Source organism: Taudactylus pleione, unplaced genomic scaffold, assembly GCF_031769625.1.
Source record: "Taudactylus pleione unplaced genomic scaffold, aTauple2 ptg000026l, whole genome shotgun sequence".
In the NCBI taxonomy this organism is placed as follows: Eukaryota; Metazoa; Chordata; class Amphibia; order Anura; family Myobatrachidae; genus Taudactylus; species Taudactylus pleione.
In genome coordinates this window covers 4,378,690-4,400,247 of record NW_028284428.1, presented here as the reverse complement: position 1 = coordinate 4,400,247, position 21,558 = coordinate 4,378,690, and the positions used below count along the sequence as shown (strand labels likewise).

Genomic DNA, 21,558 nt, shown 5'->3' with positions numbered 1-21,558 from the left:
GGCTAGGTATTGAAATACTTAGATTTTACTAGTGGAAAGTAACTCAAAGTAGGAAGCGGTAGACGAAGCTTGGTATAATTAATCTGGAAAGCAATAGTATAGTATAGGCTAGATTCTGTTTCCTCATTTGTGCAAAACTGACGAAATGCTTAGGGGTCATTTGTGCACAGTAGGTGGAAGTGCGTGGACGCAGCTTGTTGTAATTTGTCCACCAGTCGAAATCTCTAGCGAAAGTAGCCAAAGCATTGTCCCAGATTGGTGCTAAGCAGTCGCTAGGGATGGTCGATGAGATGCTGCTTATGAATGGGCCGACAGGGTAAGCAAGGTATATAATGAATGTGAAGTATGGCGAGTATGCTACTGCATACTGCGACATATGGGTCAAGATGACCAAAGGATGTGTGAAACCTTTTCCTAAAGTTGGCAGTTTCGATTCGGAGGTACTAAATACAGTTACAGATAACATATGCTTAGTCAAATCTTTGAAGAAAAGAGTAAAGTATAATGATTGTTTAAAGTTATGGCAACACGAGGTGAACACGTGGCAAGGTGGTGTATGTGCATCGCAAAGCAGCATACTCATACCGCTAGGCAGCATGCACACGCGCAAAGTAGCGTGTTCACGGCGCAAAAAAGCATACACATGTGCCACAGTAGCACGCCACAAAACAGCGTACATGCCGCCAGGTAGCGTACCCATGCTGCAAGGTAGCGTTATCACGCATAAAGGAGACAGCGCAAGTGCACCTCGGCTGCCAAATGCAGCCGCAGGTAAAAGTACAGCCAATACCAAAAATAATTAAAAAATTGTAATTGGTAACTTGTATCCTGATTTAAGTCCCCTCAAGGAAAATGTTTTTGTAGAAGATGATGAACCTAATGTAATTTCAGCCATTTCACATGTTGTTAATATATTAGATGTTCCACAGAGAGGAATGCAGCGATCCAACCAGCAGGGCCAGCAGCTGAAATTGTTGAGACTAGTGAAGACCGTACTAGAAGAGATAACACCCATAGCACCGAAACAATTGTTAATCCTGAACATAGTAATGTGGTAGGTGCACATCCTGTCCGTACAATTGCAGTTCCCAATGGGAAACTGCACAATAATGGTATAGTTCCCATAAGGAATGTAGAAATGCATTGTCCATGGATGAGAGTAGAATTACATTCAATTATGTCAGATTTCCCAGATCCTAGGAAAGAGTTAGCCAAATGCCAGAAATTTGTTAAAGATATAGGTAATGCTCATGAGCCAACTAATAAGGATTGATGAGTAGTGTTAAGGGCCTGTCTCCCCTCCAATACTGATGTGCCGAAGTTTATTAAGGATTGTATATTGGAGGAGGATGAATCCTTGACGGATGAGGATAACCAGGTAAATATAAAATTTATAATAGCACAATTGGCTATATATTTCCCAGTGGTAGTTAACTGGAGTAAAATTTTCACTATTAAACAAAAGGATAGCGAATCTGCAGCAGATTATTTCGCCAGAGCACTGCTAACAATAACCCAGTACACTGGGATAGCAGATATTAAAGATGATGTACAACACAGGGAAGTAGCTGTTACAGTACTTATTGATGGTCTCAAGGATAATCTAAAAACTAGAGTGCAAACCTCTCTACCTAACTGGAGAGGAATTATGGTAGATGCACTTAGAGAGTCTGCAATAGAACATGACAAGAACATTTGCAGGAAGAAAGAGGCACTGAGTGAGAAGTTAATGGCAGTGAGCATTCAGGCTCTAGAGGGACCACATACACAGCCACAGTCTTACAACACATTCCAGCAATGGGGTAATACAGTCAGGTGTTTTATTTGTAATAAAGAAGGACACATACAGAGGTACTGTAAATTGAGAAATCGGGGGTCACCTAAGAAGGGAACACCTAGGTACACTCATTGAGGGCACTCACAAGATTCAGGGAATTTCCAACGGTCACCTGCTCACATAGTGACAGCCAATGCTCTGCTGGAGGATGATAGTCAGTGCTAGGGGTCAGGTCATTACTGTAGTCTACAGCCAGTCAGGTTAGCTGAGAATACTAGGGAAGAACCTACAATGACAGTTGATATATCTGGTATTAAACACACTTTACTTGTAGCTACAGGGGTGACCAGATCCGTGATAACAGGTTACCAACAAGATCATAGCAGTAGTGGGAGTAACAGGGAGGGTACAGCATTACCCTCTAACCAGAGCTGCAGATGTTACTATAGGACCGCTGCAAACCAAGCACTCCTTTCTCCTGGCAGTGGTGGCTCCTACTAACCTGCTGGGAAGGGATTTGCTGTGTAAAGTGGGATGTGTCATATACTGTACCCCTGATGGTATATACCTAGATATACTGGAAAAGGTACAGGATATATTGGATACACCACAAAGGTTAATGTTGCACTCTGCCATTTTAGAACAAAGTCCATCTCAGGTAAAAAAATGTTAATGCAAATACCGGGTTCCCTCTGGACCAAAGATGGACAGGACACTGGATTGATGGCAAATGTAGCTCCTGTAATGGTTAACTTGAAGAGTGGTAGGCAAGCTCCAAAAATCCCACAGTACCCATTAAAGCCAGAGGTGCAGCTAGGGGTGTATCCCATAATTGAGAGATTACTGCAACAAGGGATTTTAATTTTTACAGCTAGTCCAGCCAATAGTCCCATTTTTCCAGTGAAGAAAGATGGGGGGAGGGGCTATAGACTAGTACAGGATCTTAGGGGGGGTTCACAAAGTTGTTGAAAGCCAATTCCCCATTGTGCCCAATCCAGCTGTCATCCTCATGCAGATTCCACCGTCTGCAACCCACTTCACTGTCATTGATCTATGTTCTGAAGTCTTCTCTTTTCCGCTTCACCCTGACTGTCAATATATGTTTGCATTTTCATACAGAGGGGTACAATATACATGGACACAATTGCCCCAGGGTTTCATAGATAGCCCCAGTATTTTCTCTCAGACTTTACATGACTGTTTGCAATCTTTTCAGCCAAGCAATGGGTCTGTCCTTATTTGATATGTAGATGATTTGTTGTTTTGCTCTGATTCGCTTATGTCACGTTTAAATTATACTAAACTGTTGTTGCTTCATCTCTCACAAACAGGGCACAAGGTTGCAAAGGACAAATTACAGCCATGCCAGACTAGGGTCAAATACTTGGGACACTGTCTAACCCAGTGTCTACGACACTTGACAACTGACAGAATACAGGCCTTACAGACCATGACACTGCCGCAAAACCAGCAGCAAATCCGTATCTTCTTGGGCATGTGTGGATACTGCAGGATGTGGATCCCAGGTTTTTCTATTTTGGCATTACCATTGCAGGAATTAGTTTCATCCTCAAAACCTAACCATGTCATACACACTGAGGAGACAGAGCAGGCTTTCTTTAACCTTAAGGATAGTCTGACAAGAGCACCTGTCCTGGGAGCACCAGATTATGAAAAAACCCTTTGAGTTATTTTGTACAGAAGCTGATGGCTGTGCAGCAGGTGTCCTCACATAGAAACATGGTGATGCTAGCAGACCTGTAGCATACTACAGTGCACAATTGGACACTGTAGCAAGATCACTCCCCACATGTTTAAGAAGTGTAGCTGCAACTGCTCTTCTGGTAAATAAAAGCGAGGATGTAGTGTTAGGGCATGATACAACTGTCTATACACTGCATGCAGTATCTGCTTTGTTAAATTCTGCCCAAACCAGACATATCTCTTCAGCAAGGTTAATGAAATGGGAACTAGCGCTAATGGCACCAGCAAATATTACAATTAAAAGGTGCAATACATTAAATCCAGCAATGTACTTACCATATGTGCCTCAAGATGCACAAAGGGTGGAGGAAGGTGAGTCTCTGGTTGAAGGTGAGTTTTGCAGGTATACTGACACACATGATTGTATGGAGTATTTGAATCACACCTTTACTGCAAGACCAGATATACATGACACACCATTAGAAAATGTAGATTTGACATTTTACACAGATGGGAGTTGTCACAGGCAGACAGACACAGGAGAATTATGCACAGGTTATGCTGTTGTAAATGCCGAGGATGTTGTAGAAGCTGAACCACTTGGTCCACCTCATTCAGCCCAGGTGGCTGAACTGGTGGCATTAAGGAGAGCATGTGAGCTGGCAGAAGGTAAATCAGCTAATATATACACTGACTCTAGGTATGCTTTCGGGGTAGTACATGATTTTGGGGCTCTTTGGCATCTTAGGATTTTTATGACAGGAGCAGGTACACCAGTCGAACACTCTCATCACATAAAAGGACTTCTGACAGCAATCCAGCTACCAAAGGCAAAAGCTGTCATCAAATGCAAAGCCCACACATGCGAAGAAGACCCAGTGTCAATGGGCAATAACAGAGGAGATGAAGCTGCCAAATGGGCAGCAGGGTTGCACATAAATATAACAACTAACAAAGTAACGGTCTTTCAGACAACAGACATGCAGAAATTTATTGAAATGCAAAATTTGTGTTCCCTACAGGAAAAGGCAGTCTGGAGATCGAAGGGATGTGTTCAGGAGTCCTCTGGACTCTGGAGAGATGGACAAGGTAGGCCTGTTGCTCCCAAGGCATATTACCCAAGCCTGGCTGAGGCAGCACATGGTCTGACTCACCTAGGAATAGAAGGTATGTGCAAGTTGGTCAGAGCATATTGGTGTGCACCAGGCTTTTCTTCTCAAGCTGGAAAGATAGCAATGTCCTGTCTGACTTGTTTGAGGAAAAATGTCGGGAAGACAATACCTGCTGAACCATTATGTCAGAAACTGGATTAGGATGGCCAGAAGTCTTACCGCACGTCCTCCATAGCATTAGAACCACTCCTAGATCTCCTCTTAATCTGTCCCCCTTTGAGATACTGTTGGAAGGCAACCTCATTTGTTTATAAGTCCACAGGATGATTTGAAGTGTAATAATGAGGTTACGGTGAAATATCTTATAAAAATGAGTAGACAGTTGAAACAACAGCAATAGAAATTGAAAATGTTGTCACCTGATATGCCAGAAACAAACTGTCATGATGGTGAACCTGGAGAATATGTTATGCTCAGGTTGTTTGACAGACCGGTAGGAAGGTAGCGGAAAGAGATACCTGGGTCCATTCCACTTAATGCAGAAAGGTCAACCACCTGAAGGAGATAAAGGCGGAGTTGAGACAGATAATGTGGACCTGTCGATTGCAAACCTGTTTCTGGAGAGCTAGAGATTGCAGTGAAAACACCTGAGCTAGAGGCGTGTGCAGACCACTATTCCAGCAGTGGAGTGGCGGGCTGTGTTTGTGTGTTTACTTCCTTCTAGGGTTCTCCTCATCCTTATTTGTTTTGAGATTTCCTGTTTCTGCAATGGAGGACAATTGTTGAAGAGAGAGGTTGATGTAGATAGTGATGTCGATGGAGTGGAGTTGGAGGAGAGAGCGATAAAACAATCAGGGCAGTGTATGGTCAAACTCAGTACAGGAATGGTTAAGAGATCTGTTAACCATGTAACTTGGAGACAGTGTGAGGGGTTATTGTCCGATGAATATTGTATTTGTGAGTACTGTGGGTCCCTAGTTGATGAGAAATGCATCCAAGGATGCCAGTCCAAGAGTAATCTGTATTTGGGCAAGCATCCTGTAGAGGATTATCATTCCTTAGTGGGTAAGGTCTTAAACCAGACTGAATATTGGGTGTGTTCACAAGTACCTCAAGGACAGAGTAAATCTGGATTAGTGCCATATCCATTAAAGTTAGCAGAGGTACCTGAATTAAATGTGGGAAGACAGGTGGACAAGAAATTTAATATATCTAATCCCCCTAGTCTTAAACTCCAACAGTACCAGGTAGATAGAGCCCTGGTATGCTTAAATATCACAAATTTCAGAAAACCAGGAAATTGGGAGGTGACCTGGAACAATCAGACAGTTACTTATTCACACCAAACAGATAATGAGCCTATCGATTCTGTATGTGGAATTGTTGCAACTGGGAGATGCTTCAGGTATAGGTACACACGTAGATACTATACAGTAATGGTTGGCAGAGTATCACTAGGGTACTGTGCAAATATTATACAAATAGAAACGTGTACCAGCCAAATGGGGGAAATGGGAGCAGGATTCTTTGTAAGAATAATGTGTTCAATGATAATGATGCATTCTGTTCCTTATGTTCTCCCAGATGATGTGTATTTTATACGTGGAAGAAAAGCATTCAAGTGGCTCTCTCCGAGTTCTGAAGGTTTATGTTTTCTTGGAAGGGTACTACCAGAACTCATGACCCTTACACATGATGAAATGATTGGTATCCATAAAACCGCACCACCTCCATACATACACACACAGTATGAATATTGTGACAAAAGAAATATGATACCTGGTGAAGAGCATATAGCCACACAGTTGTTTAGTGAACCATCTGGCTTCCAAATTTTGGTAGCATTAGATCCCACCAGGATCACTAAGGGCACTTTATATTTTAGATATATCCAAGACCTGGCTAAATTAATAGACAACATCACCGAGCTGTATGATGACACTTTCAAGTATGCGGGTAGGGAGCTACAGGCTTATAAAAAGGAATTGGTACAACATAGGTTAGTTTTAAACTACCTGACAGCTGTTACTGATGGATATTGTGTGACTTTGGCCACCCAATTTGGTGTCAAGTGTTGCACGTACATCACCAATAATACTTATGACCGCAAAGAGGTGATAGACTGGAAAATGGATGAAATCCTACAACTGAAGTGGGAATTTTGGAAGGACCATAATACTTCATAATACTTTCTTGAAACACATTATTTATGGTTCAATGACCAAATTGTGTCACCCCATCTAGAACATTGAATAATAATGTATTATGCATGACTAAGTAGGTTAAAAATAGAATGTGATAGTTTATGTTTGCTATCAAAGGGTGGACTGTCAAAGTCAAATAATTGGTTATGATTGTTGTACAATAATTATCTGATGATCTAATCATCTATGGTCTGATGATGTGTTTCCATGATGCAACTTTGCATCACGCAATCCGATGCGCTTAATTGCGTATTCAAAACACACATACACTGATGCACATAACGCAGACATATATAAATGTATATATACTTATATACACTGACACTCACAAGCATATGCACATACTTACAGATGGACTCTCATTTGTATATAGTTGCTATTTCAACACACAGACGCACATATTCGGATGCATATGTAGAAGATGGTTCCCACACATGCTGGGACCAGTGCACATGCGTATGTATCGGCTTGTACTTTATTATTGCTTTTTACTCTAATTGTTAAATCTTTCACGGTGTTACTTTTTCTTTACATAAATAACTTTTTGTGCTTTGGAACCACACAATTGGACTGGAAAGCAATTCTTTCTTAAGCGACTTGCAACGCTAAATAGCTACTAGTGACTATTAGGAATCAATAGTATCCTCTTTCTATGGCAGCTGTGTGTGTAAAGAGGGAGTCCATCTACCCCTGACTTTGTCTCATTATTTATCTATCTATCTATCTATCTATCTATCTATCTTTTATGCAACCCAACTCAACTGTTTCCTTGAAATGGTTTGGCTACAAAATGTTTTTTGTTGCAGACTTACTGCAGTACATTAGGTGTTTTTGAAACCCCCCCTTTAGAAATCCTGCATTTTCACCTGCTGACCTACTGTTATGCAGTGTCTAATAGGAACGAGATCTCAGTGAAGATGAAATGCTTTGTTAGCTAAAATGTTTCATCCTGTTTTGTGCATTATTTTTATTTTAATCTAGTAGTTTATCTTTTATACTAAAGAAAGTCTTTTTATCTCTACAACTTCAGGATCCTAGGCTAGAATTACACAGAATGCCCGATATACTGACTCACCTCCTATTGTCTGTCATCAGCAGCTGCTAACATCTCACTAATGTCAACATTATATTGTTTTGCGAAGAAAAAAATACACGCTATGAAAGCCTTTGATTTCTCACCATGAATGTCTCACTTTCATATAATAAAGCTGAAAAGGTCAAGAGTTATTAATATTTTTCAGTGTTTTGCTATCTAATCACAATTCTCAAATAACAAGCTGTCATCATAAACAGCCATTCTATAGCTCACAGCAGCTAAATGTCTTGGAATGATTAATGACTCTGGAATGCTATGTAAGAATAGAAATTTAGGGGTAATAATTTAGTGCCTTCAGTAAATTAATTATGGAGGATTAATATAGTTAGTATATTTCTGAATAGTTGAAATGTTCTCCTTTCTTACTATGTTTTCTTATCTCAATGTTTTTCTCTTATAAACAGATTTCTTTGCCGTTTCACAGGCCCCAATATGGAGAATTCCCCTGCACTAGCTTCAGAAGAGGATGTGGATCCATATATCACTAGTAATTGGCATTGGTATTCTTAGGGGTATATTCAATTAGATGCAGGAGTTCACTCCGTGGCTAATTGTCGTGATAATCCGATTCAATTAGGAGGGATTCCTCGCGAGGGAGTCCCCAGGACCCCGTGCACGAGTCCCCGCAGTCGGACTTTACCTCGCACCTCATGGAGGTGCTAGCTAAAATCCACATCGCGTGAGTCCCGATTTAACGACGTGGGGAAAAAGCTATTTAATGGAATAGCTATTACCCCCCGCCACGGGACTTTTGGCTGACAATTAATCGGGGGTGAACACCCGCGGCTGATTGAATATGTCCCTATGTGATGTTCTCTGGCATGTGAAAGTAGCATATCACTTCACACCAAAAGGTCCAAAATTCTACTTATTGGAGGCAATGTATTGGTCAATGAAAAGAATCATAAGGTTTGGTAATGAAGGTGAAACATGTTATAAAAACCATTGTAATAGTAGCACCTCAGCAGATACATGGTTTCTCTGTGCATTTCAGTTGGAGTTTAGATAAGGAAAAGGATCAGGAAAACATAATTAAGTGAATAAAAGTTGTTTTGTAGTTCTAAATTACTTGTTCATCCACTACTGGTATTCTATTCCACTTAACCCTTTAGGTGCATACACACACAACGATTTTTTGAACGAATGTCATTAACGATATCGTTTATCGTTCAATCGTTGAAAAAATCATTCACTTTCTGAGTTAAAACGATGAACGATTATCGTTCATTCGCGTTCATGTTTGTAGTTTGTAGTTCAGTCACACTGACCAACTCAACGAATTTATTAAGGGAATATGCAACAATCGTTTGTAGTTCAAAAATTTTGTTCATTATACTTTAAAAAATCTGACAGATAATCTGACAGAAAATCGTTCAGAAAATCGTTGGTAACAAAATCGTTGTGTGTGTATGCAGCTTTAAACATACATATTATTACCTTTATCTTTTTTAGTAATGTATTCTGGCACCCAGTGCTTACGTACACATTCATACATCACACATTTTCCTCATCTCATACCTTAATGCCCTCTTTCTACTGGTAAAAAATTTCACCACTGGCCCTTTTTTTATAAAACAAATAATAAGACCTTGCCCCCAGTGGCATCCCTCTTTGAGGTGACAGCCGGTGCGAGTAGGGGCGGGGAGGGTTGTTGTTCGTGTGACCAAGCGCCAGTGAAAAGGGGATGTGGCCACGCAGGACAGGTAACATGGCTTTGCAGTAAGGGGCATGGCTTTGCGACCTGAATCCCCATTTTAGTCACTCTGGGGTTACGGGAGATCGTGGGTGGGTCGGTTGGTCGGTTGCATGGCGTTCTCGGACTTTTTGCAAAAAATACAGTGAGAAGTATGTGATGTGGATTCGCAGGAACAGAGCTTTATTGCAAGTTTTGTCCCTACATGCGATTTTTGATACATCCTTGTGATGTATTCAAATATCACATTGCGATTTTGGGCAAGAATTCATCACAGCCAATTGGCATCTGAGATATGGAATGTGGTAAATATGCACCCATATTTTCTGGAATCAGGTATGGACTGTAGTTTGACCCTGACCTATGGCACGTGCGTGCAGGGGAAATGGGGTATGGCCACAACTCATGGGCATGGCCTTGCAGCGAATCCCCATTTCAGCTAGCCAGTCAAGTAGAGTGCAGAGAGGCGGAGCTGTTGGCCAAGCATTCACACGGCCGGACAAAGCCCAGTTCTGCGGGACAAAAAGAGGGGTATTCCTTGACCATGTTCCTTAAAGTCTAAAAAAATATTCCCAACTGCCTTTTATGCTGTTTCTTTTTTAAAATCAAACATATGGTAGGACACCCCCTTCTACAAATAAAGTTCTCCCACACACAGATAAACGCTCATCCATCCTTGTTATGGCATACAGTGTGATAACCTAGTTGTTGGTCACAGGGCTGCGTATTATGGCGCAAGGTGGCGCTTTGAGATATAGTGTGGCATATGTAATTGCCGGCGTATGTAATACTAGTGTTCGTTCACCAGATGTCACTTTTGAAAATCACAACTGCACATGTGTGAGTTCTGCATTGAAATACTGTACACTGCAGCTCTACTGCACTGTGCTCTACAGTATGATTTACTGCAACCATAACGTAATGTTAGTACAGGTGCTGAGCGTCATTTTCTGCAGTGCGCTCACACAATCCTAGGACCCCCGATTGCTTCATGAAGTCCTCAACAGCCAAAGTAAAAAGACTTACTTCCGAAAAAAATACTTGCAATCTGTGCTTAAAAGACACATGGAGTAAAAAAAAAAACTGTCATACTATTCAACCTCACTGACATTGTATAAAAAATTCCTGCTGTAATTCGCACATATCATATCTCATTCATGACAGGTGCAGCTCTCGACAAGGGTGGTGTGTGTGGGGTAGAGGTTTGGCTGAGCGACTTGCAGAGTGGGCATCCCGGGTTTGAGACCTGACTATTTATTTATTTGTTTATTTTTTAAATCTTAACTACAGGATTAAAAATAGATCACTTGGTGTGTGAGAGTTCTGTCATTTATACAATATTTACAGGTACAGTATCTGTGTTGACCAGAAGATGCACACCTAGCATTGCATAAAGACCAAGCAATTAAATTTCAGTATTCTTAGCCAAGTCTATTGAACTCAACTCAACTTCCCACAATCTGGCATTTCTATGCTACTGTATGCCACCTGTAGCTGCATTTTACACTAATGCGCTATGCAGTCGACATTGTATTGTACACATTATAGAATACTGAAATTGAATTGCTCGGTCTTTATTCCAACCCGGATCAGACCTGGGACAGACTCCCTTTTACACCGCAGCACCATTCACACCGGAGCCAGGTCAGTACTGACCCAGTTCTCTGGCACAGGTGAGCAGAGCTTCTTTCCCTCCCTCGCCCTCCGTTACCCTCTTACCTTACTCCACAGCGGTCCGGGATGGCGCTGGTTGCAGTGGATGCTTCGAGATGATGTAATCTCCAATCACCACTAAAGCTGGCCAATCAGCTAGCATGTGGTGCGACCCGGGTCTTCGTGACCCGGTTCGCACCGTTTACACTGCAGGGTGACACGGGAGTGACCCGTGCTCAACCCTGCAAGCAAGCCGGGTCACTGGACCCAGTTTGATCTGTTTACACTAACAAAAATCCCAGGATAATGCACGATTTTTTTTAGTATCATCTACCATGTCTATTTATCTGATTGTCAAGTATAATACTATGTAACATCCAGTGAAATATAATGGAATACATTGAGGCTGTAATTAAGAACACAGTACACATTATGCTATAGGGGGCCACCAATAATGTTGTACCCAGTAGTAGCATGACCCCTAAATCCGCCCCTGATGTTCTTGTTCAAGGATGTGGAGTCTTTGGGAAATATTTACTAAAAGTCAATTTTTAATCAATTTTGATCGATTTCAAACAGAAGTAAATTAATCAACAAAATTGACCTTTAGTAAATATACCCCTTAGTCTAAACAATATTGCCACTATTAGAACTCATGGTAAGACTACATAAGAATAAAAAATAAAGTTATTTCCCTCTTACTGCAAAATTGAATCATATTTGGGATGCTCCCACAAGGCACTAGGGTAACCATTGGTGGATGTAAGCTCCTTTTAGCAATTTCAGTTGCAGCAATAAAGACTATCCTCCAGATGTGGATTTAGATTACTCTGCCCTCAATGGCCTTGTTTAGAGAAAAGATGTTTTATATTTACTGCATAGATTGGGAAAAGTCCTCTCTCCAAAAGGAAAGCTGCACTCAGCAATTGTTTGAAATATGGGAAAGCTTTATTGCATTTCTGTCACAACTGGTCCAGCAGTGTATTTGGAGGTGTATCTGTACCACAACTTATGAGACATGTACTGTATGTGCTTAGATGACCCTCCAAAAGTTTTTTTTATTAATTGACATCCCTCTCTTATCTCTATATACCATTTTTCATTGATTGTATTTAAGTTCTTGTTCTTCCATCACACTATGTACTTTAGGAGTCTTTAGCCATTGTGTTCTTTATGTGATATTGGGGGATATAAAGATAGTTTTCATAAAAAAATTATTAAAATGGAAAACCATAATTTTTTTGCAATAAATAAGTATAGGCAGAATGTAAGAGGCAGTTTTGCTATAATTTTTCAATTTTCTTCCGGTAATCACTCACTTTTGTCATTCTGATTGGACATTTCTGTTTTGTATTGGAAGTGAGTGGGAATCATACAGTATGTATCAATCTTAGATTGTGAAATCTACCAGATGTTTACCATGTATTCTTAATCACTTTGGGGCTCCAAGTGGAACTAAGTCCTAGCTTGGGTCTGCTGTAAGTTTGGAATTCGGATTTAAAAACTGAAGTCTGGTTTTGGTTTTGCCAAAATGCTGTGGTTTTGGATATTTTCCAGCTGAGGCTCAGATCGCCTCGGATCCTGGAAGTTCGGGCAATTTCAGATTCAAAGGAATCCGAACCACTCTAGTTTTTTTAAAGAAATCCAAACTGAATCCGAACCGAAAACATTTGAGGGTGGTTTTGCCAAAACCATAACATTTCAAGGGTGGTTTTGCCAAAACCAAAACGTGAGTGCCAGCACATCTCAAATAAAACAGCTAAAAAAGAAGATGGAACATTTTTTATTTTACTGAAGGGAATATGTATATTTAAAAACTAATGGGTCCATATATTGTTATTATTATTATTATTATTATTATTATTATTATTATTATTATTATTATTATTATTAGATTAACAGGGGCACAAATTATGTTCACTGGACTAAAACGGACACGTATAAGATTTATTAGACTAATGGCCATGGGTACCTGAGAACCAAGAAGGGGCTTTGCTAGATAGCATTGGTCCAGGCATTAATAGAAGTGGGGATACCAGAATGGTGGTGGATTTCCTTAAACTGCATGAGATTTAGAGGATTTTAAAGAGCCAGGGCCATAGTGAGTGTGGTGAGCGGATGGTGCCATCACCCAGGGTTGTCCAGAGGGTGCCCCATGGATCATGAGTGGCACACCTGGCTGTCCCCACTAGATCTGGTCCTCATGTATATGCAGGGTGAGCTGGGGGCACTGGTAGCAGGGCCGGATTAAGGGGGGGGCGACATGGGCGATCATCCCTGGGCCCCCACACCTGAAGGGCCCCCACACCCATCGGGGTTAATGTGAACCGGAGGAGAAGGAACCAGTTCCGCCTCCTCCTGCCAACCTAACCCCGGCACCGTGGGGAGGCATTATTTACCAGACGCCCGCTGATTGTAACCAGCGGGCCCCTGGCTCCATTCCCGCAGTATGCAAACAGAGGAATGAGACCGCACTAGTAGTTAAGTTTAAGTGACACTTAAAGATTGTCACTATAGCGCAATAACAGAAACCAACATAATAGAAATTGAGATAAAATATATCAAAACAATTATAAGTTGGTGGTGCCTCCCCAAAAAATTTGTGCTAAACACATGTACGAAGTTCCTTTATTGCAAAAAGCAAAAAAAGGGGAAAAAAGACAAATATGTCTTTGTGGGAGCACTCTTATATAAGAATTAAGATATAATGTATAATGAAATGAAATGGAAATAAAACTTAACATTTATTGGGATATTTTTAAAATGAATTCCCATTAAGGGTGAAAGTATGAACAAGTATCTATCAAATGAGAGGTCACCGTACTTGTATGAATCAAAAAAGTATCACAAAGCATATATAAATAAATTCCAATATCATGCTATATATGAGAGTGACCTTATATTTGATCTAAAGTGACATGAAGTGTACACATATAGCAACGTTATGTCATAGGAAACCCTGAGGAAAAAGACAATGATAAACATAAATTGAGAAACATATAATGTTGTATATCTCCTGCATTACTGCATGGGGCATAACTACAGGGGGCATGACTACTGGGGGCACTGCTAATGGGAGTATTGCATAGGGGGCACTGCATAAGGGGCACCACTCCTGGGGGCACTGCATAAAGGGCACCACTACTGTGGGCTCTGCATACAGGGCACTACCACTGTGGGCACTGACATTACTGGGGTCCACATTGCGCATACCCCCAGTTTGTCACATTTAATAGGGGCCCCCACATATTTGTTGCCCAGGGGCCCTTAATCTGGCCCTGACTGGAAGTGTGACATAGAGGAGTGAGGCATTATAAAGTCACAACTCCATAACATCTCATCAAGGAGAAGAGCCAGCCAGAGCCCAGCCCCAGAAGCACAGAAGAGGGAGAAGAAGAAAATGAAGACAGAAGAGGATATTATGAAAACATGGAGGAGCAGATAGGCAAAAAGAGAGAGAAGATGGTGCACCATAACATAATATATTTATATAAGGGAAGGGGTAGATTGGGCACACAATCATAAAATATAAATAAAAGAAGGTGTGGGGAGCACAACATCATAAAATATATAAGGGATGTGGTAGATGGGGCACACAATCATAAAATATAAATAAGAGAAGGGGTGGAGGGAGCAAAAAATCATAAAATATATAAGGGAAGTGGTAGATGGGTCACACAATCATAAAGTATCAATAAGAGAAGGGGTGGGGAGCATAAAATCATAAAATTTATAAGGGAAGTGGTAGATGGGGCACACAATCATAAAATATAAATAAAAGAAGGTGTGGGGAGCACAAAATCATAAAATATATAAGGGATGTGGTAGATGGGGCACACAATCATAAAATATAAATAAGAGAAGGGGTGGGAAGCACAAAATCAGAAAATATATAAGGAAGTGGTAGATAGGACACACAATCATAAAATATAAATAAGAGAAGGGGTGGAGAGCACAAAATCATAAAATATACAGTATAAGGAAATCAGTAGATGGGGATCAAAGTCATAAAATATAAATAAGAGAAGGGGTGGAGAGCACAAAATCATAAAATATATAAGGGAAGTGGTACATAGGGCACACAATCATAAAATATAAATAAGAGAAGGGGTGCAAAAAATCATAAAATATATAAGGGAAGTGGTAGATAGGGCACACAATCATAAAATATAAGTAAGAGAAGGGGTGGGGAGCATCAAAATCATAAAATATATTAGGGAAATGGTTAGAGATGAGCCGTACTCCAGATCTGAGATGAGAACAGAGCTAGGCTCGTGGTTTCCCACAAGACTCGGATCTCAAAATGAGGCAAAATATCATCCTCCCGCTGTCAGATTCTCGCCAGTTTTGGATTATATAAAGGTCCCCGTGATCGGTGCCATTTTCACTCTGGCTGAAGAGATAGAAGCTAGCAGACGTAGTCAGTCACTCTCAGTCACTCAGTGTGTGTGTCCAGTCGGGGTCTGGCCTGAAGGCTGCTGCTGTGTTGTCCAAAAAGGGGCTGCAGTATATAAAAGAGGGCTTCCTTCAGTAGGTGCTGCAGCTGCTGTGTCTCTTTTCCTGTCAATTGACTGTGGCTGCTGCTGTGTTTTTGTACTGTCCATCAGGCTAGGGCTGCAGTGCATAAAGGGATGCTGTGTTGCCCATGGGGTGTGCTCTGTCAATTAGGGGTGCTCTTCCCCAATTTAAAAAAAAAAGTGTTTTTTTTGTGTGTGTGTGTGTGTGTGCATTAGCAACTTAGCTGCGCTATTGTTGTTCGGTGACACTGCCGCAGTTTATCGTCCAAATATTTGTGACTCTGCAGGTGGTCTGTCCACGCTCGGCAGGGTTGTTTTGTTGTCCATCAAAAAGGGGTGCTGTCTGTGTTGTTCATCAAGGGGCTCTTCCACAGTGTAAAAAAAATAAAAATTAAATTAAATTAGTAATATCAATATCAATCCACAAAAATATATATATTTGTATTTTTTGTGTGTGTGCATTAGCAACTTAGCTGTGCTATTATTGTTTGGTGACTGCAGTTTGTTGTCCATGTATTGTGATACTGTAAGTCGTAATGCAGTGTGTTATTCTTATTCATAAATAATATATGTTGTGACACTGTAAGTGGTAGTGCAGTGTGTTATTCTTATTCATAAATAATTAATCTTGTGACACTGTAAGTGGTAGCGCAGTGTGTTATTCTTATTCATATATAATCTTGTGACACTGTAAGTGGCAGCGCAGTGTGTTATTCTTTTCTTATTCTTTAAAAAATCTTGTGACACTGTAGGTCATTGATACCACAATGTAATATTTAAAATTGGTACAAATTGATGTGTGTGTTGTACCCCACTTCATTCGTGTTTGTTGATTTGGAGAACGATCAGTTTAGACTTGAGAGGAGAGCAGGAACCACAAACTAGTGCTGGAGCTGCTGCCAGTGCCACCAGTCATTATGATACTAGTCCATCTACATCATCTACATCAAGTCAGGGCATCTCTGGGCACACTCTAGTTCCCAGAGTTTACTGCTTCTGTGGTGGCCGACTAGCAACATAAGTCGGCTGCTGGCCACCAGGGAGAAAGGAGGTGGCCCTGCACAGGTAATGCACATGGCCTCTTCCTCTCTTAAAACAGCTCTGTCTCCTTCCTCATAAATTTGCTTCAGAATCCAAAATAACTACCAAACAACCCTTTCTGTCCCTGCCTACAACTACATATATACTCCAACTCCCTCAGGCCTCTTGAATAATAAAAACATTTGTTTCCTGATGTGCCATGTTGGAAGTTGAACTGCCACGTGTTTGTGTCGGCCATTGCTGCCGCTTAACTTAGTCAGCCAGCTAGCTTGGTGCAAATTTTTTGCATAAACCAGATGAAAACCATATTGTGAGCTGTGATGTGGTCAAACTTGACTGCAAATGAGTGGAAATTAATGTTATTGAGGTTAGTAATACTGTAGGAACAAATAAAAATCTAATTATGTGATTTTTAGCAGATTTTATCGATTGTTAAAAAAAACAAATACAGATTCAATACCAAAACACGCAAGGGGCGGTTTTGGCAAAACCAAATCCAGATCCAAAACACAAGGAGATACAGATCCAAAACCAAAATCAAAACACGGGGTCGGCGCACATCCCTAGAAGTGCTAGATGGGGCACACAATCATAAAATATAAATAAGACAAGGAGTGGGGAGCATAAAATCATAAAATATATAAGGGAAGTGGTAGATGGGGCACAAAATCATAAAATATAAGAGAAGCTTAATCATATGAGATACACACACACACACTGAGTGGCCAAATTATTATGACCACCAGGTGATTTGATGCAAAGTAGCTTTTCCACAGATAATAGAAAAAGTAACAGCGCTGTGGACAACCCAAATCAATAATTAGGTATTTATTGTAATGGTATAAATAACCATTTGCCAAAGACAATATATAAAAAACAGATAATGCTGCTGTAGGATATCTGAATCTGTATATAAGGTGAATGCATATGGTATGGTGAGGATATGAAGACAACAGCATGACCAACAGTTTAGTACTTTTGCCCTTATTACAAGACTAGGCAGGGATTCTACTAACTGTTAGTATAGTCTGTGAGAAATATTAGCACAAATGCAGTGAACTGTATCTCCATTACTTTGCCTCTGCCAGCCTGAAGTGTTGTGACAATGCAAGAAGGATCCACGCTATAATGATGGGGTCTATTTATTAAACCTTGGATGCAGATAAAGTGAACGGAGATAAAGTACCAATGGGTTCCCAGAGACTGGCACTACAAGTCCATCAAAATCCGCAGTGAAATTAAATGAATAAAAGTTTTTACAATATTGTCCCAGTCTTCGTACTAAATGATATTCTTTCGGAGGGTCTTCCTGTGTTTCTCCCTTGTCTCAGTATTATCTGAGTGTTCTTTTAGGATGGGCATACCATACTCACTTCCAATACCAGTAGATCTCATCTATAAAGGTATCTTTCAGAGTCCCACACCTGCCTCCTATGGATTACTTTTATTGGACTGTTTTAAAAGCATGAGGTACACCTGTGATACCAGCCAATCATCTACTAACTGTCATATTTCAAACACAGCATGTGACATGGCAGTTAGGAGCTGATTAGCTGGTACATTATCGCCATTCACTTTTTCTCCATCCAAGGCTTAGTAAATAGACCCAATATATCTGTAATCATAAGGTGAAAATAAAGGTTAAAGCATGCACTAGGATCAGGCCAGGAGGCAAGGAAAATATTCAAAAACAGAGGTCAGTAACTGTAAATCCAGATCTTGGACCAAAAATCTATAATGGGTGTCTAAATGACGCCAGGCCTCACTTTTTAAGGATCATATCACTTGAAAGCACAAGTGCTTAGACTCCGGAGGCAGCATAAAAGTAGAGGAAATCTATTTGGACTTGAGTCCACCTAAGAAGATGCTGAACAGGTGAGTATCTTATAGTAGCCCAGTGGTCCATGCCATTATCACATGCTTTTATACCAAGTACACAATAAAAACAACCACTTTGTTGGTGAAAGATTGTAGCCAAAAAGGTGCAATTATAAATCTTCAATGGCCTTATGGCAAAATACTGTTGGATGAAACTACCAGATATTCTGAGAATTTATTTATAGAGAATGTAATGAGCAAAAAAAATGAACAAGGGAGTCAGATGTATTTGTTGGCCTAGCACAGCTCAGTAAAGCTAGGTGCACTGGTGTACCTATACCCTACTTTGCAGGAGTGCCCACATTCTACCTAAAACTTCCCCTTGTTCTCTGTAAACATCTAGTATTCCACCATCATGCTCTGCAAACATAGTCATATTGTACATTTTCTTTAATTTGAGACCACAATTGAACAAGATTGTTATATATACTCTTTTTATTGTATTTCAAAAAAAAATATATGTACCTTGCACCTCGTATAATTTTTTTATCATGTGTCAGATTAATATTTAAAACCACTTAGCAAAGTTTCTACTTTTTTGTCTATGTAGCACATTAGAATTTTTCTGCTTTAAAATGTGTCAATTTTACTACTGTACTTTGGATTTTCTGCTTAAGTCACATTTTAAGACCATCAGTAAAGTTCTGATGACAGATGGTTCCTGTAGAATGCAAGTGACACTGGGCTGTAAAAGCACAGTGTGTCCTTAAAATAGGCTATTGCAAAGATTAAGGTGACCATACTAAGTTAAAGTCTTTCAGTGTTACATTGACTATACCTCAAAATGGGATTCACAAAAGTAATAATCAGTGTTACATGTCTTTTAGATTTTGTTCCTTACAAAGTTTGAATTTACAAATTACTACAGAATATATTACCAATATAAAAGCAAGTTTGGAATTTTTCTTGGAATAAGTGGAATAGGCAATAAAACTCAATATTTCATTGATGTTTTTGTGAATATTTTACTATATTTTTATTCTAAAACTAAACATGGATTGCTTTATTATGATTAATGATAGTGAATGAAGCATTTGAAATGTGTTCTTTAATGCTCTGATTAATATTCTAAAATTACTGATTAATTATGATAAAATAATATTTAAAAATGTCATTGATAAATATAATTTGCAAAACAGTACAAATTGCTATATGATTATCATTCCAATAGTTAGATTAGATTAAGTAGACAATTATTTGTTCTGTCCAAAATTTTTTTTTGTGGTAGATTTTCAAAAACTTCTAAAAAAAAATATACAAAAAAAAACCAAAACAAAAGAAAAGGCACAGCAACCAAACATTTTCTACCTAGCATTTTAAATAGAGCATTATACTGTATAAATGATAACTAGGATCTGATTGATTGGTAAGGGCAACACATACAACTTTCCTTGTTATAAGAAAAAGTTTTTTCAACAGTACCACATAGACTTTTCTGTATTTCTTATTGGGGCATATTCACAGTTTTAAAACTATACATTTTCTATATTATAGGATTCTTTATTTGAGGATCAAGCACTGCCTATGGAGCTAAGCCAGAGGTTCCCAAACACGGTCCTCAAGGCTCCCCAACAGTCCTGGTTTTGTAGATATCCATGGTTGACCACAGGTGACTTAGGGCCTGATTCAGACCCACTCGCGAGCGGCTGTCCGCTCGCAAGTGGGTCGATGTTATGGACTGAGCATGCACACGACGGAGGGAGCTCCGTTGTGCGCATGCGCCAGACGCGACGAGCGAAGGAAAGTCCTTCGCTCGTTGTGTCTGATCAAAGGGGGCGTGCTGTCGATGTTGATTGACAGCACGCCCCCTTTGGTAGGCGTGCCAGGGGCGTGCCTCCCTGACGGGGGCGTTCCCACGGGAACGCCTCCCGTCAGAAGCCGGCCCACTGACATCACTAGTGATGTCAGTGGAAGTGATTTTCGCTCTGATAGAGACAAAATCACTCCGGAGCTTGCGGTTGAAAACCTCAACCGCAGGCTCCGGCTCGCAATTTCGATTGTCGCGATGGTCTCGACCATCGCGGCCATCAAAATGCACGCTCGTATAGCCTGTGGGTGGTGACCCACAGCTATACGAGCGTCCAGAAGGACGCTCCATTTTCATGGAGGCCGGCCCTCATTCAGAGCGTGCGCTCTGCTCAGAGCGTACGGCTCTGAATGAGGGCCTTAATTAGTACCTCAGTCAATTTGATTTAACCACCTGTACTCAACCATGGATATCTCTAAAACCTGAACTGTTGGGGAGCCTTGAGGACTGCATTTGGGAACCTCTGAGCTAAGCAATTCTCAGGCTGTAATGACTGTGAGTTACATATAATTAAATTTGAGTAGTTTATAAGCACACAGTGTTCTGCATCCTCTAATAAACACTATCCTCTAATAACCCTAGAAAGGTCCAATAAATAACCTCCAAAATATACTAAATAATATCAACTACATAATACCAAAAATTTATTAGGTAAACTAAAGGCACAGAGATACAAACGTCAATAGGATTTTAAATAGAGGTTCCTATTATGTCCATATATGTTGCTATTCAGAATCCTCAGGGTATATATAATATCTGGAGAGAAACAAAAATATAAAATACAGTATTTTGATATTTAGGTTATTGCAAACACCACTGATGAAATTCAGAAAGTAAAGTGTTCCATTATGTAATAGTGAGGCCTCAGATAAAAGAAATCCAGAATTCCAACACTTGTACCACTATGGGGGCCTGACTCACAGTTGTAAGCTATGCCGATGTTTTCGAAAGAATGGAGCGATTTTTTTGCCACTGAGCATGCATCAAAGTTATGCACATGCATCAAAGTACATTACTGTAGTCACATGCTGCAAGTATTTATTCACATTGTGAGTGAAAGGCAGGGAGCACTTGGC

General features: G+C 40.2%; 1 protein-coding gene across 1 annotated transcript; it reads left to right on the top strand.

Moving 5' to 3' along the window:
- The first annotated feature begins 677 nt into the window (after positions 1-677).
- Positions 678-6,276, top strand: LOC148539191 (uncharacterized). Its single transcript, XM_088451728.1, is given in 4 exon segments — positions 678-771; positions 957-1,802; positions 5,701-5,840; positions 6,178-6,276. Coding segments are annotated over 4 exon segments (1,179 nt in total).
- The last annotated feature ends 15,282 nt before the right edge of the window (positions 6,277-21,558 follow it).